Source organism: Vidua macroura, chromosome 6, assembly GCF_024509145.1.
Source record: "Vidua macroura isolate BioBank_ID:100142 chromosome 6, ASM2450914v1, whole genome shotgun sequence".
NCBI lineage: Eukaryota > Metazoa > Chordata > Aves > Passeriformes > Viduidae > Vidua > Vidua macroura.
The window spans coordinates 29,784,897-29,801,340 of record NC_071576.1 but is presented as its reverse complement, the minus strand read 5'-3'; the positions used below and the strand labels follow the sequence as shown (position 1 = coordinate 29,801,340).

The following is a 16,444-nucleotide window of genomic DNA, read 5'->3' as shown; positions in this document are numbered from 1 at the left end:
AAGAAGTTTGTTTCAAAATCACAGAATCATTTTGTTTGGAAAAGACCTCCAAGATTGTCAAGTTCAACATTTGACTGATCACCACCTGTCAATTAGACCAGAGCACCACGTGCCATGTCCAGTCATTTCTTGAACATCACCAGGGGTGGTAACTGCACTACCTCCCTGGGCAGCCCATTTAAATGCTTGACAACCCTTCCCATGAAGAAATTCTTCCTGATGTCCAACTTGAACTTCCCATGGTGCAGCTTGAGGCCATTTCCTGTTGTTCTTCACTTGTTTTCTGGGTGATGAGGCCAGAAAACACCTTGCTCCAACTCCCTTTCAGGTAGAAATAGTAATAGTGTGACCACAAGGAACACAACGGTCTATCATAGGGAGGACTGCTTGTACTCTGTGTTCTCCTGTGCATGTCTCAGTGATTCTAAAACAAAATGCAGTTTTACAGAGCTTGTATAGATCTCTGTTGCAGTTCCTGCCATGGTTTTTGTGCCTTGGCATTTAAAGAAGCTGCATAGAATCTCCACCTGCATTTGTACTTCGAAGGCCATGAGTCTGAACATGGATCTTTTAAGCAGTGTGTATTCTAGAGCACTTTTATTGTAGATTGTGATGTTTCTTTTTCTATTGTTTAAAATCCATAGAGATAATTTTTCAGTTACATCAAGAGAGCAGGATTCTTTCCTCATTGATAGCAGAAAAGGTTCCTGTAGATCTTGAGCTAATGTCAAAATAAATTGTATTCTCTGTGTTGGCCTCAAACAAGAGTATGGTTATGTTGCTTTTATATTTTTTTACTAGCATTATTAATTTTTATTTGCAGTGAAATGCAGTAAAAATTCGTATGTTCTATGTGGTGTCAACTGAAACTACTGTAATAATTAAAGTTTTTGAGAATGGCCAGTATGTTCAAAATGTTGAAGGTTTAGGCAACATATCCCATGAAGGAGAAATGTTATTCCTGACATAGGATCAATGAAGTTGGAGAAGACCTCTAAGGTATTGAGTCCAGCCATTAACCTAACAGTGCCAAGTCCACCACTAAAATGTGTCCCTAGGCGTCACCTCTGCATGACAGACCTAATTTAAAAGGATTACTAATTCTGGCAACTTGCTGGAGCAGATTTTGGGGTTTTGATCCAAATTAACTAGTCATGAGTACAGAGTATTTCATCTCTGGAATAAAAGACAGTCTTTGAAGACATTCCAGTGTCAGTGGCTCTTCTTCATGTAACCTCTCAGATTAATAGTAAAATACAAAACTCTTTATGTGCTTCATGGTTACTGTATTTAGGCACTATACATAGGTAGTAAATGTATGGTGAAATAATTCTTTTTCTACTGTTACTATTCTACAGATTTTCATATTTCAAAACTTTATAAACAGCTCTGATAATACTTATTTTTGAACAGCTAGTTAAAAATTATAAGGGGCTAAAACTTTTATCTATACTTTTAATTGCCACTATTTTCTTTTCTTTACAGTGGTGGGAAGGACAGTTGTTACAATATGATGCAGTGTGTTGCTGCTGGGCATCAGATTGTTGCTCTAGCCAATTTAAGACCTGCTGAAGATACAGGTATGAAAGCCACATTTCTTACAGGAATTTTTTTTAAAAATAGATTAGAAACAACAGAATCACAACCACGTCGGAATTAAGTTCCTATATATGTTTTTTTCTGGTTTTGCATATTGAAGGCCAATATAGAAACTTGAAAGAGGTATAAAAAAGAAAATGCTATGAAGATGTATTAAATGTATTTTACCTTAAAGGGAAAAAAAGCCCACAAGAAGAGAACATCAAATAAAAAAAGGCTTACACAATTTGAAAATGAGAATATTGATATCCTGGTGGTAAACAAAGGGTTGTGTGAGGTCAGTAGCACAAATACTAAAAGCTGATATATGATGTCATCAACCAAAACTAGCACTGTACTTCTAGAAGTGCTCTAAACTGGTGCTAAACTAAATGCTGTAAACCATTCCAGCTGCCAAAAATGTGCCATTGTGCTGCTGCTCATCCATTTTTATCTTTGTGTGTCTTTCTCTATGATTCTAACTCAACATCTGTGAACTGCATTGAGGACCTGATGTGGGTTGGAATTGACCTTGATGCATGTATTTTTCCTGCTTTTTTCATTCCTTTTAGGCTGGAATGATTTTTTGATCAGTTCCTCATGGGCTCCACTTTATTTCTATGAAAAAGGATGGGAGAAACTCAGGTAGTCAGTGTGAGGTGAGAGGGTGAACTAAGTATTTGTATATTGGACTGAAGCACAAATTGAAGTGAGACTGGAAAAGCACGTGAGTTGTTTCCAGTTGGTAGGGGAGAACGCTAAAGTATAAAGTATGTTAACTAGTTTCACTGTTCAACATATGTTAAGCAGTTAAGTATGGTCTTTGGTAATTTTATAGTAGGAGGGTACACAGAAAGGGAAGGAAAAAGGGAACTGCCATCGCAAATGAGTCACAGGCAGAACTGGCAAATGCTAGGAAAGTATAGGAAAAATTTATTTTCTGGGTAGCTAGGACATAATAATCTCTAATCTTGTTGAAATATGTTGTCTTCAAACTAATTTATCCTCATCAGAAATGTAGAATATTGTCATTAAAATCATAAAATGCTCTCTTTAAGTATGTAGTTGGAAATTTTATAGAAAGTTAATTGAGGTGCTTCAGGCAATAGTAGATTCTATGCCATTCTTTTTATTTTATCTTGTACCACTGTTGCCTGGAGAGTCTCAATTAATAAAGAAACTGTGTATGCCAAGCAGAATATCACTTAAAGAGCTTGTCATGTTCATGTATGTTGAAATCACTGAAATTTCCTTTAAATCTACTCTTCTGATCTAGGTTGGTTAATTGTGATTAGGGGTTTGGATTTGTCTGTTTTGCACAGAACCATATCTGTTGTGTGGCATCAAAGGTGACTGACCTAATTCTTACATCACAAATTAGTTATCTTGGTCAGTTACAGACCTTCTTCTTTGCAAGATGTGCTACACAGGTATAAAGCAGAAATGCTGTATATGTCTCTGAAATGTCTCTATGTAAATTCAGAGAAGTACCAGAGTTACAAATAAGCATTAAAATAGTGAATTGTGTTAGTTTGCAATAAAGTGGAGGTTTCACCAATAATGATTTATTACTTTATCAATCTATTAGAAATATTATCTGAAAAAAATTACGTGTAAATGATTTATTGTATAGTTTGTGATGTAATTCTCATTTGTGATACCTGCATTTTTAGCTGCTTTTTCCTTATCTGCTGGCTACAAACTGCTTGTAAGAAAATTTGGTTAATTTTTTTCTCATGGTTAAGGAAATAAGCTTTTTGCTTATTAAACAGAGTCAAAACATTATAGTGATCTACTTTTATTCTACCTAAGCAGAGATAGTCTCCTTTGTGATGACCATTATAACAATTTTAATAGTTAAGTTTTCGTAAATTTTGACAACCTATAGCTTGTTCTCAGTGTTGCAGTACATTACAAATTTCTTACCTGAGTATGTTGAAATACATCTGAGTTTGTGCCTCTGACCTGTGTTCCTATTAAAATTACTGTGTGAATGGAAGCAGAATTGAATCGATAGGAGATTTTTTGGATGAAGCAGGAAGAAGGAAAGGCACCACAATTTGCAAATAGGCAGCATGTTTGTGACAGATGTCTTCCTCTCCATACGTCTGTTGGGTGGAGAAATCTATTTTTTTTCTTTCCATGTTTATAGTGGTGTTGTCACCAAACATCTGTTTGTGAACTGAAAAATATTAACATTTAGATTTTCTCAGTACTTTGTAGTATTGTGATTATGTGTAATTGTTGCAACAATGTAGCTAATATGGTTGTTTCTTAATTGTGGCAGGGCAGACTGATGAATTGGACAGCTATATGTATCAGACAGTAGGACACCACGCCATTGACCTATATGCTGATGCATTGGATTTGCCACTCTATCGTGGTTTTATAAAAGGTACCAGTGTAAATACTGGAAGAGTGTATACTGCATGCCAGGAAGATGAGGTTGAAGATCTTTACCAGCTCATGAAACTTGTTAAGGTATGCTGATTGAAAGCAATTATATAGTAGGGGATAATTATATTGCTTAATTCATTTATGAATTTAAGTAAATGATTCACTTAGGTATTTAAGGAAAACTATTAGAAAAAAATTGAAGACTTTCACAGGTTTTATTTCTATTCCTTTATTCTTCCTTGCACTGTAAATGTATGGCATAACTATATTCCTTTCCCCCCACTGTAAAACACACTTATTAGTCCTCATTTCAAGCCAAAACCTTTTTCCTATTTAATGAAAACACCTGTAACAGGAGCTTGGCATGTACAACAAAAAACATAATTGTGACAATCATCTATGAATAGAATATTTAGCTTATTTTGCACCTGTAATAATGTATTGCTTGATTACTGTAATGAGAGATCTTTTGGGTTTTGTGCATTTGTCAATGTGTGGGAAGTCATGTCTAGACATTTCCATTTGAGTACACTTATGATGTCTAAACCAGAATCTGTTACTTGTTTGTATGTTGCATGTCATTCTCCAAGTATTACAGAATGTTTCACAATGATAGTTTTGATTCTGGTAGCCCTGTGATTATATTCTAATATATGACACAATTGCAATAACATATATCAATCCTTTTTAGCTATAAAATGAATTAAAGAGACACAATGAGCCCACTTTCTAAACCACTTAAAATTTATTCTCTGATCTTTTTCAAAATTTTTCATATAGTACTTTATTTCTACTAATACTAAATTAGACCTCATTGAAAAAAATAGAAAACCTTGACTCTAGAGGTTTTCTACAGTGTTTGAGTGAGCATGCTGTGTCCATTCTAGCTAATTGTGTTGATTACTGCAGTGTGCAGTTATTAAAACGAATACACTGTTCAGAAAATCATAACTGCTATTTTAAAGAAAGTAAATATGTGATTTTATTGATCAAACTGGTATAGACTACTTAATGAACTTCAGATAAAGGTGTCTGTAGTCTTCCTGTCAGGTATTGCACATTTTCTAGCTCACTTTCCTTCATTAAAATGAGGATTGAGATTCATGAACCTAAATATTTCAGGCTTTATTCTGTATTCAGTTAAAAAAAAGTCAAATTGCAGATAAGACCTAAGAATGTGGTTTGAATGCAGAGTACTTCCTGACCCATCTTGATCTTGGAGTCAAATGTTGCATCTTGTAAACTTTTTGGCAAGGAAATTCTCTTCTTCTAATGTAAAATCAAGATCATAGGCCTGTAGACTACATAACATAGGCCAAAGACTACAGAACAGGAGAATAGTTCATGTAGGCAGTACAGCCTCTAGTTGCGCTGGGGAGGCTTAGGTTGGATATTAGGAAACTTTTCTTTACTGAAAGGGGTGTCAAGCATTGGAACAGGCTGCTCGGGGAAATGGTTGAGTTACTGTCTCTGGAGGCATTTAAAAGTTGTGTGGACTGAGTGCCTAGAGACATGGTTTAGTGGTGGACTTGGCAGTGTTAGGTTAATGGTTGGACTCAATGATTTCAATGGCATTTTGCAACCTAAATGATTCTATGTTTATGCTATAGAGTGCTTCACAGAGGTTTTAAATGGAATGTGCATATCCTGCAATACGGGAATCAAAAGAAATATGATACAGCAGCTTTAAATTATTTTTGAACCGCGATAGTATTAGAAATTAGAAGGACTGGTATCTACTGTCTCTTAAAGCTGCATGCTAACAGCTTTCTGCTGCTGGGTAAGGCAATAAATTACTGATAAATTTAATTAAAAATGGGCAAATTAGTGGCAATTAAGATGATACTTCCTCTGCAGTTCTTGCTGTCTTTGGAGGAATGGATCCCTGACATAAATTAATGCTAGTGTTAAATCTTGATAACTTCTACTTTGGAAGTTTGTACATGATAATTATAACTATAGCTGAAAGAGATGTTATCATGTTGTCTGGAACTAAATGACTATTTATTTCCTGTATAGAAATATTAAGCCCACTATATGATATCTTCAGGTTATAAATATTAACAATATAGTGCCGTAATATTAGATCTTGTATAATGATGTCTGTACAATCTAGCTATGAAATGTGGATTAGAACCCCGACCTAAACCCAAAATCCGGTATGCAACATCGAAATTCTGATACAAAAATTTCAGTGTCTTGTATATTTTGATGAATAATTGCAAAATTATGAGGAGAAATAAACTACAGCAACTGTGGTATTTTAGTTTTAAGAAGACTACTAAGTTTTTACCTTTGTGGTAGAAATAACTTTGAAAGCTTTCTGGTTTTATTTTTTCACATTTTTTAATAACTACTGTTTAGCAGCTTTACTATTTAAGTCTTAATCGCTGAGGATTTTGCTTTAGGAGTTTTTTCCCCCAGATGTTAATAGTTTTAAACAGAGACGTCAATTTGCATTCTCTTGAAGGGAGGGGATGAATTCTGTGGAAGCCTTGTCAAAACCATCTTTGAGTGATTGTAATTTTAAAACACTGGTCAAATAACATAGCTCTTTTTTTCAGCCAAATGGTTTGGGGCCAGGACTACAGGAAAGGTGTGTCTAAATCAAAATCGCATAGTGTACCTTACTTTCCATTGGCAAAGAATGCTTCTATTGCAAGTACTTATTTAGTAAAAAATTAAAACAAAACACTTAAAAAAAAAAAAAACATGTATGAATTTGGAAGTATACAATGGTTTTAAAAACAGTGCTATGAGAACAAGATTTCTAAAGAGTTAAATATTCCCTCACAGTTCTGCAAAACCCAGGACAACAGTCCTATTCTAGTTCATTTGACTCAGTGAGTGATACTGACTGTCATTGACTGTAAAGCTATTAATTTTATTGTCACAAACTCAGGTGATTGATAGGTATAAAGGAAATTTATATCTAATTTTTAGTTGCCTAATGCCGTGTTTTAGATTCTGCATTCAGTACATATTGTGAAACATATCTGAGTATTTATATGATGTCCAAATATATCTTACTATGCAGTCTTCACCTCATAGTAGAATATTTACTTCGTGAGACATGTAAATCCTGAACTCTAAAGAATAATTTATTCTCCTCTCAATGTTACTAAATGAGGATTACTGATATCCTTGTTTGGCCATGTTTGTTATTGTCCGTGTTGGAGATTTTGCTAGCCAAGCCTGTAAGCACTAGAGTTTTCTTAGTTACCTGAATTATCTTTTAGGGGTTTTATAATGGCACTGTCTTTGAAATATGGTGAGAAACTATATTTCTTTTCCTCTAGTGGCAGGAAAGACTGAAGCATGAAGGCATTTTTTGTGAAACTTTCATACGACATTTCAACTGAGGCAGTATTTAACTGTTTTGTCCCCTTTTCAACGTAATTATGGTCTCGTTCAAGTGATACAGTGATGTTTCATGCGTGCACATACAGAAGTGGTATTAGATGGGTTGAATGTTGGATTGTTTTCTGTATCTCATGAAACTATGGCTAAGCTTTTGTTTAGGGCAGTGGTTGTAGCAGCTTCCAGACTAAACAGACCAATGTAAGATACTTTATTTTCTGTAGACAATTCTGTCCTCTTTCAAATTTGTTGCCTTATCTACTCCATAAGTCTTTGCCTTTGTTTGGTAAGTTTCCATTGCTGAAGTAATTTGTAGAATTCTCGAACTAGGTAAAAATGTTTTTCTTCTAGCTCTTCTTTTTCAAATTTTCGATAACGTGCTTAATTGCTTTTTCTTAAATTAGTATTTTAAAAACTGATAATTTTGGGGGTTTTTTTTGTATTTCCTGATGTTTATTTTAAATCATGCAAATGGATTTTTAGTGGATTTTCAGTTTCAACATGTTATTTCTGCCAGAGTCCTTTCTGTGGATTTAGAACCTTCAAGCTTTCAAAAAATATGGAGTACACTTGAAATAAATTTATATATTGGTTCTCAGGACTGAAGCAATATTAATTATTAAATCATCTATTGATTTTCATCTGAAAAAATAAATATTAGTATTGGATATATATGATGTATGAAACATTTGAATAATAATAGCCTTTGGTTGTGACGCTGTTTCATCAGTGAGGTGGAATGGAAGAAAAGGAGATTTATTTTCTAAAATATCGTTGCATTTTGGAGCAATGATTTTACAACAGTCAGTCACTAAGAATAAGTAACATTTTTTAGTTACAGAAATAAAGAGCTTAATAATACAATGTGACTCCTGTATTTAATAATTACTTTTTAAGAACAGGATCATGATTTTTTTAAATGGTCCAAGTCTGATGTTTAGTGAAGACAGAAAGTGTTCCTGTCTGACAGTTAAAATTACAATAGCAATGCCATTTTAGATGTTACTTAAAATATTTTATCTCAAAGTACTTGAACTGTGTGCATTCAGGTGGAATAGAAGTAACTTAGGTCCTATCAGTATTCAGTGAAACTCCCTGAGATTTCTTCAGAAACAGTTCTTCAGGGTTTAAGATGAATGGATGAAATATAAGGTTATTTTGTGGCCTTCAGATAGGGCACCTAAAACTTGCAGTTCCTTGATATTGCTAATAGTCTTCCATGCTAGGGAAATAGTCTTTCTTTTACCCTTCTCCAGAATTCAGCTGCTGTGGGCAATGGGTGAAATGAGTTCTCAGATTCAGTGTGATTACTGGCTTTCTGTGACTTTCGTACAAAGATTTAGGTGCTCTTACCAGGAAAAATACATGAATAAATGTAATATAGTATTCTGTCACAGCATTGCTCCATTGTCTTCTGTTACAAGACTCATATTATAAAAGAAACTGAAAAGTATATAAGAATAATCACTTGGTTTTTAGTTGTATGGTATACGTGCCTTCAGTTGTAGTATGTACATGATAAAGACTAGTAGTGTAGTCTTAACTCATACAAACAAGGTTCACAGAATTTCTTTGGAGTCTTAAAGAGGCCAAATAATTATTAGTTGTGGAATCCTGATTGACTTGAAGAATCTGTAATCTGAGGTCCTCAGCATGCTCTTCACCAAATTATTTTTGGTAAAAGGAAAAAGTAGGGAGCTTTCTCCTCTCACTTAAAGGATTCAGAGAGTTCAGAGGTGTGCAGAAGAGTTCTGTTCTACTAATCTCCCATGTTTTCATTGGAGAAAATCTGGTCTTTTCCTGTTATGATTTTAATTATCTGTAGATATATGGATTAAGACCTCAAAGTTGTATTTCTCAATATTTTGGGGAAAGATTAAATTATACAAAGAGATACTTTTCTTTATACTGAATTTCCAAAATAATCACTCGTCCATAATTTTTTTTTGCCTACATTGTGATTATTGCAAATCACTGTGCCCTTGATATATTGATAAGATTATCTTTATATCTAACTCAGCAGTTCAAATACAGAATTTTTGTATGGCAAGTGAAATTATAGCATAAGTATTGAAAAAAAAATTGTAAAAAATCTTCAATGCCCAGTTGAGGGAAACCGTGGTAGATAAAACAATCAAAGTTATTGATTGGGCCTCTAGTAGTCATGTAGATTTAATGAACATTTGGAGACCACATCTCCTAGCATAGTTCTTTTTGTCTTAAAACATGCAAGTTAAATGGGAACTTTTAGAAATTGTATGAAGTGGTTGCCTATACTGACAAGAAATAAATAACTCTGCTTCTTGATAAAATAAGATTTTATTTTTGAGAGAGAAAATATTTGTTGTGTTTTTTCATAGACTTGATTCCTCCACTTTTATAATGAGTAAATTCTTATCTGCAAGGATTTGAATTGTCCCTTTGCCCTTATTGAGTTAGATGATTAAATTTTTTAATCAATGTGTTATTTTTTCTTTTAATTAATTCTGGATTGGAGTTCCATAGCTGCCTCCACCTCGGGAATGACTGTTGTCATTAGCAGTGAAAAAAAATGTGAATGAAGGGAAGTGAGTAAGAAGTAATTGCATTGTTGGGAGTGATTTAAGCAGTGTAAAAATAATTATGTATCTTGTTTCATTCAAAACACAGGGTTTATTTAGTTGTTGGGGGGGGGGGTGTTGTATGGATTTTAAAATTATATGGGAACAAGGAAATTTTTTTAATCAGTAGGATGCCTGAAATTCTGTGTGTCTCATCTGACCAGTTCAGGCAGGGTCTGGATTTTAATTTTTTTTTTTTTTTTTTTTAAGAAGGAGATCTTTGGCAATGTCTTTAAGGTAGTTTCTTAACTGTGAGAAGTGTTGAGCTTTATGTAAACAAAAAAGTCACTGTATTTCTCCCTGTTAGGTGCGTGGAGTTGTTTCCACTCGCTCCCTGTCTTGTTGTGTTAATACTGAATAAGTAGAGACAGTCAGGCTGGTGGTGAAAGATGGTAAGCAACCCTGAGGGCTTTTTCTGGTCAGCTTGAAACCTCTGATTGCCAGGTTTTCCTAATTTCCCATTTCCAGGGCATCTCTAGTGTGACCTTGCCTGCTGAATATGATGTTCTGGGTTGCAAGATTCTCACATGCATTTGGGAATGGGCAGCCAGGCATTGTTTACAGGACGCCAAATGAACCGTGCACTCACAGCAAGTTTGATAAACACACATTTCCTCCTTTTATCAGTAAGATTGCAGAATGTGAAGTATGAGTTTCCAGTTTTGCTCATTCCCTTCAGACCTTTTCCTGTTTAAAAACTGAATCTCACTAATTGGATGATGATACATCCTTAGATTTTGTTTTGCCTTCTTTGTTATTGTTGTTTTGAATTCAGCTTACTGGTCACTGACATTTATTTCAGTGCCTACCTTGACCAGGTTTGATAGACTTTCAGTTAAAAGCTTTCCATTTGTTCAACACAGAAAAGGTTCATCCCTATAAATGTAAAGTGAATGCTAATTAACAGTAATGACTTCTAATCACTTTGCTTTTATACTCCTTTAGGAGCACATCTATTATCCAATGCAGTTAAGTGAAATGCTTGTATATGAATCAACAATGCTGTATTTCTTCTCACAGCTATTGCTCATAATCAAGCTTTGAATAAATTACGATAGTAAAATTGGTTTTAATGTGTTCTATTGCATAGGGAGAAAGGAACCTTAAATATCTTGTTAAATATCTTGAATATTTAGAGAGTTATCTAGTAACATTTTGGCATTCATTATTGTAGTTAAATGGAAAAATGCATTAAGATGTTTAAGTCAATTTTGTAAACATTATCAAAACTTTTTTCATCGTTTGAATTGTATTTAAGTGATGTGCATAGACGCAACAGTCTCCGAAGCAGCCCCATTTGTATCCAATTGTGTGTCTCTAGGAATGCATGCCAATTTCTGCCTTCAAATGCAGTTAAGTTTTACAAAGAAGGAACATGTTTTATGCCTTGAGAACTTCACCTAGTGTCATAGAGTGTATGTAGTAGGTTAATAGACATTTATGCATTTCTTTTATCAATACTCTGTATCTAACAAACTGTTAGGTTTTTTACATGTGCAAACTGCTTGTCTGCCTGCAATCATATACACTTAAAAATATGTATAAAAGTAATACTAGTGAAATTTTTATCAACAATAAAATAAATCAGCTGGAAACAATAAAATAAGAGGAAACTTTATTTTAGCAAAACTTTGCCAGAAACAATGCTGATGGAAAGAGATTACTAGACTGGTATAATGTTAAGCAATTTTAAAATAATTCTGGTTTAGGAACAGAATTAGGCTAAAGACAACATGTATGAATTTGAAATTTAGCAAACTTTTCCACTTAGCATTGCATATACAGGGCCTGCTTCGAAGGCAGAAGTGGCAAAACCTGGAGGAAACCCATTTCTGACATGAACATAAATTTTTGTTTTATCTTCTGTTAATAAGTTGCTTGAAACAATTACTGAAATTACTTAGAAGTTCTAGGTGTCAGTGTCTGTGAGGGAACTGAGGTCTGTCTTAGTCAATATATTTATGTTGTCTGGTTTTGCAATTTTTAAAAAAAATTAGGTTTTCATTTTCTGTGGCAGTTTCCTTTCACGTAGTACATCTGTCTTTTCATGCTTAAAAGACACAATTCTTTCACAGTTACCATCACAGTTCTTATGGATGTGGATATGAGTGAGTATCCACAGGCACCGTCTGTGGTTTTGATTTTGTTTGTTTTGTTCATTAATTCACATAGCTTTAGACAATTTTCTGGTATGTTTCATTTCCTTGAGCATCTTTTCTGTTAACATTTATTGTTTGGTTTATTACAAAATCATTGCCTAACTTAATTTCAAATTACCTTCCATGTAGTACTCTTTAAATGTGAGTTTGAGTCAGTGTTCATAAAAGTCCTGTGTTTTTTTGCTGTAGTACTGCAAAACATGCTGCTTGTGGGTTTTGCCACCACATTGTGGAAAAAAAGTAACACTTTTCTTCTCTGAAGTCTCATTAATTGATTGATACTGTCCATATCTTATTTCAGTACTTCTGTTTCATAATTCACATCTTAATAATGCTTTTAAAATATAAAAATGAAAAATGCAAAAAACATTGTTCTGTACTGTTCTGTAGCTGGCTGTTTTGTATTATTTGCAATTCTTATTAGGCAGTGCTAAAATACATTTCAAAATTTATTACATTAAAAAACGTAATTGGGGTTATTTGTAATAAAATGAGATCAAAGACAGGCAGACTTTCATGTAAGCTAACAGTAAAACATTTATCAAATTTGTTTTCATAAATATTTGTATCTCTGAAGCCCATTTGTTGTATAAAAATAATTTTGCATAGATTTACTAAGGTATTTATGCTGACTTATTTAACATGCTTTCCCCTTTCATATGAATGTCAAGCCTACAGCACTTTCAGGGTTACATTATTTTCAGCTGGACTCTTGCTGGTTTTGATTGGTATATTTAAACATACTTCTTCTGGAAAGGGTGGGATTTAATTTAATTTAATTTAATATTGCACCAATGTTACTGCTTTCAAAATATAAATGATTGATTTGTAAGTGTCATGAAAAGGAATAAAAGAGAACTGGCCTTTTACACTATGAAAGGACCGTATAATGTGAAGATATTCTTTCTGTTGATAAATTCTGCCTGTGGAAGAATTGCATAACACTCATCACTCATTTTCATATTGATTATGAGTGGGATTCCAGTAATAGGTTGCTGTTTGCAAAGGATAAGGCGGCACTATGATTAGTTACCTTTTCCATAGAAAGCACTACAAAGGAAAATGCCAAATGTGTGCACTGCAGTATTCCTATCAGCCTGACAGTCTGTTATGTGAACTTTTCTTTCAGTCCATTTTCCTTCAGAAATACAGCTTCAATGTTTTTGCCTTATTATTGTTTTAGGTTTAATGCGTTTGCATGCTCTCCTAACTCCGGATTTTTTCTTTAGTCAGTTATTTATTTTCCTGACAATCTTCTATACTTGGGCCCTATCACCATCATAACTTAAAAACTGATACAACAGTGCCCTCTGTAGTTTCTCCCTACATGGTTACTACCTGCAGCTGGTTTTGAGCATTTAGGTAAAGAACAGGATGTTTAGAGTTATTTTAAGCTCAAAGAAAAGCCCCTTTTTTCTTAAGGAAAGATTCTGATTTTTCACTGACTGTTTCATATGCGAGAAAGGGAACAAAAGAGGCTGTTCTGACTCATCTTCTAGGTTTATAAGATCTTCTGTCATTATCTAGTGCAAATCTGATATTTTATGAGGCATTCATTCAAGGCAGTCGTTAAAATGTCTGGATGGGATTTTCTGAGTTTGTAGGCTTTCCTGAAGCTTTTGTTTGAAGTGGAGCTTCAAAACAAAATAATTTTAAATGTACTTCCTTTGTGCTTGCTATTTCTCCTAATTTAGATCTTAACATGATCTGCCAGGGACTAAAGACATGCTTGCCAGCAGAGCACCTAAGCTTTATTAATGATGTTGTTTTAATTCACACAGTGACTGAAGTAATTGTTGTTCATTAGCATTGATTTGTCTCCAAAACTCATTTACAATTTAGATTTCTCTTTTAACTCATTGTAGCTTAATATGCAAATAACTTTTTAGTCTGTGTTTTCTGCAGAACTTGTTGGACAGGTTCAGTATTGAACACACATGATCCCTGCATTCTCATATGTGCACATTCACACCCATGAGCTGCCATTTAAATATTATAAACTGCAATAAAAAAGAATGACCTTTTAAAAAATAAATGCTTTAACTACAATTAGTTGCTTCTGTAACAGCATCATAAAAGTCACTCTGTGAAAAGTTAAATGGCTTACTTTATGATGGGGAGTGTTAATGTACATGTAGAACACACTCTTAATGGACTTCCATGAAATGAAATTCATAAGTCATTGCAGTAAATTATAGTTAATGATGTAACCATAGATGGCTATTCAAAACATTCCTGTATCTCTAATGATTTGTGTAAAGCACATGACTGACCACATGCCTTAGTTCATTTGGAACAGTAGATGGATAAATGCATGAGCTTTCTACTTTTGAAGACCTGTTTTAATGTGTAACAAGTGGTGGAAATTTTGGTGGAGTAAATAATACATCACAAACCACTTGCAATATTTGAGATATGGCAATAAATGATGAGGAGGACTAATTTAATATTAAATTTGGCGGTGAGATCCTTCAGAAGTGTAGTGTGTAGAAGCTTTGATTTTTTTTCTATTTTATGGGTAATTATTAGCCTGTAGTCATATGTCTACTTTTTGCCACAAGATATTTTTATACTGAAATGTTACTGGAGGAAGCAACTATTATGGCATAATGTGCAGTGACTAATCCAGAAAATAGCCTATATTTACTATATTATATCCAATAATATAATGAAATTTCAGAAGTAGAAAGGTATTAGGAAAAAAAAAAAGACAATATAAATTTCTACTTTAAATTGGTACTTTGAGATTATTTTTATGTTTTTAATGGAACTTCATCACAGTTCACTCTTTTTAAATAAATGTGTCTTACAATACGTCTGTTGGTGGGAATTTTGCATAGAAAATGAATTCTTCATTAAAATACTATTTTAATTAAGAAAACAAATACAGGTGATCTGTTATAAGTATGATCTGGTTAGCAGTGATAGAAGGTTTTCGTTTTAAACTGTAACATTTGAGATAGATAAGATGTTGTCAATTTGGAAAAATTAATAAAGTGTGTTTTATTGCAATGAAACTTGCCAATTAAGATTCAGCATAATTAAAATAGTGATAAATATCGATTACAATACTGGAGGCAGTGCATTACAGCTTTTCTGTCTACTGAGAGCTGACATAATTTACCAAAACTGGGCAAAGAAGTGACAAAGCAGCCAGTGCAGATGCTTATAGGAAATGCCGTGTTTAGTCCACATACTTTTATGTTTTTGCTTAAAATATTGATGAGTTTACCCCATTCTATAATCATTACCTCTTGCTAAAGTACCATGCTTTTTCTCATTTAGTTGGATTATGTGATCTGTGTCTGAAATCTTTAATAGAGTATATGTTTAAGGAAAATCTATAGTTGAAAGTAGTTGTTTTCAAATAACTTGCTTAAGATCATTAAATAAATTTCAAATGTCCTTTCATAAAATCTAAGGTGATGGAGAGTAGTTGAGAATATTTCTGATGATTGTCTTAATTTTCATTTTTGGTATTTCTTTAATTTTGAAATATCAAAAAATGTGAAGACTGAATGTTGGGTATATATTTCATACATTATATATATATATATATATATATATATATATTTTTATATATATATATATATATATATATATATAAAACGAATATCTATTTCACTTTGTTTGGTTAACAGTTGTCTACGCAGTAACACTAGTTACGTGAGGAAAAACAAATACTGCAATTTAAATTGGAACATTATTTGACATAGCAAAAGAAATACTGACTTTTCTTACTGGAGACATTTATGAGACTTTTTTTATGACCCTAGGGCATATTATTATGCCTTTATGATGATATTTAAGTTTTAAGACTTCCTTTTTTTTTTTTAGGGTATTCTTTCTAAGACTTTTTTTATTTTACTTTTAAAACATTGTTTCTCTTGAACTTGATCACATGAGAGAATCTTTGATGACATTATATTTTTAAAGGAAAACATTGGTATTTAGGCTTTACTTGGTTACTCAATGGCCTGTTTTTATAACCACCAGAAATATAGATAATATCCTCCCGAAATATTGATAAAATTACAGCGAAGTGACAGTAGATACTGAAGAGTTAGGAACTGAAAACAGCACTTTTCCTTTGAAATATTATCTTACAGGCCTGTTTGTTCTACATTCCTTAGGCATTTTGCTTTGCTGTCTTCTGTATTATCCACAGCCCCCCCATTTTTTTTTCTTTGTAGTTTACTTTTGGTATCTAGAACAGTGATACCATTGTATTTCATGAAGACGCAGTTTATTATAGAATATATCATCCATGAGGCACATTAAACTAACTGGCTTTGTTGTCTTGGCTTTTTTCAACTTCTGTGTTCCCTGGCTATTGTATCAGGATTAATC

General features: G+C 33.3%; 1 protein-coding gene across 1 annotated transcript in view; it reads left to right on the top strand.

The window, feature by feature from the left end:
* DPH6 (diphthamine biosynthesis 6) overlaps positions 1-16,444 on the top strand; it is a 199,988-nt gene that overhangs the window by 3,838 nt on the left and 179,706 nt on the right. The window contains exons 2-3 of the mRNA XM_053980646.1: positions 1,486-1,580; positions 3,866-4,059. Of these exons, the coding sequence (XP_053836621.1) occupies positions 1,486-1,580; positions 3,866-4,059 (289 nt within the window). The remainder of the gene's footprint in view (positions 1-1,485; positions 1,581-3,865; positions 4,060-16,444) is intronic.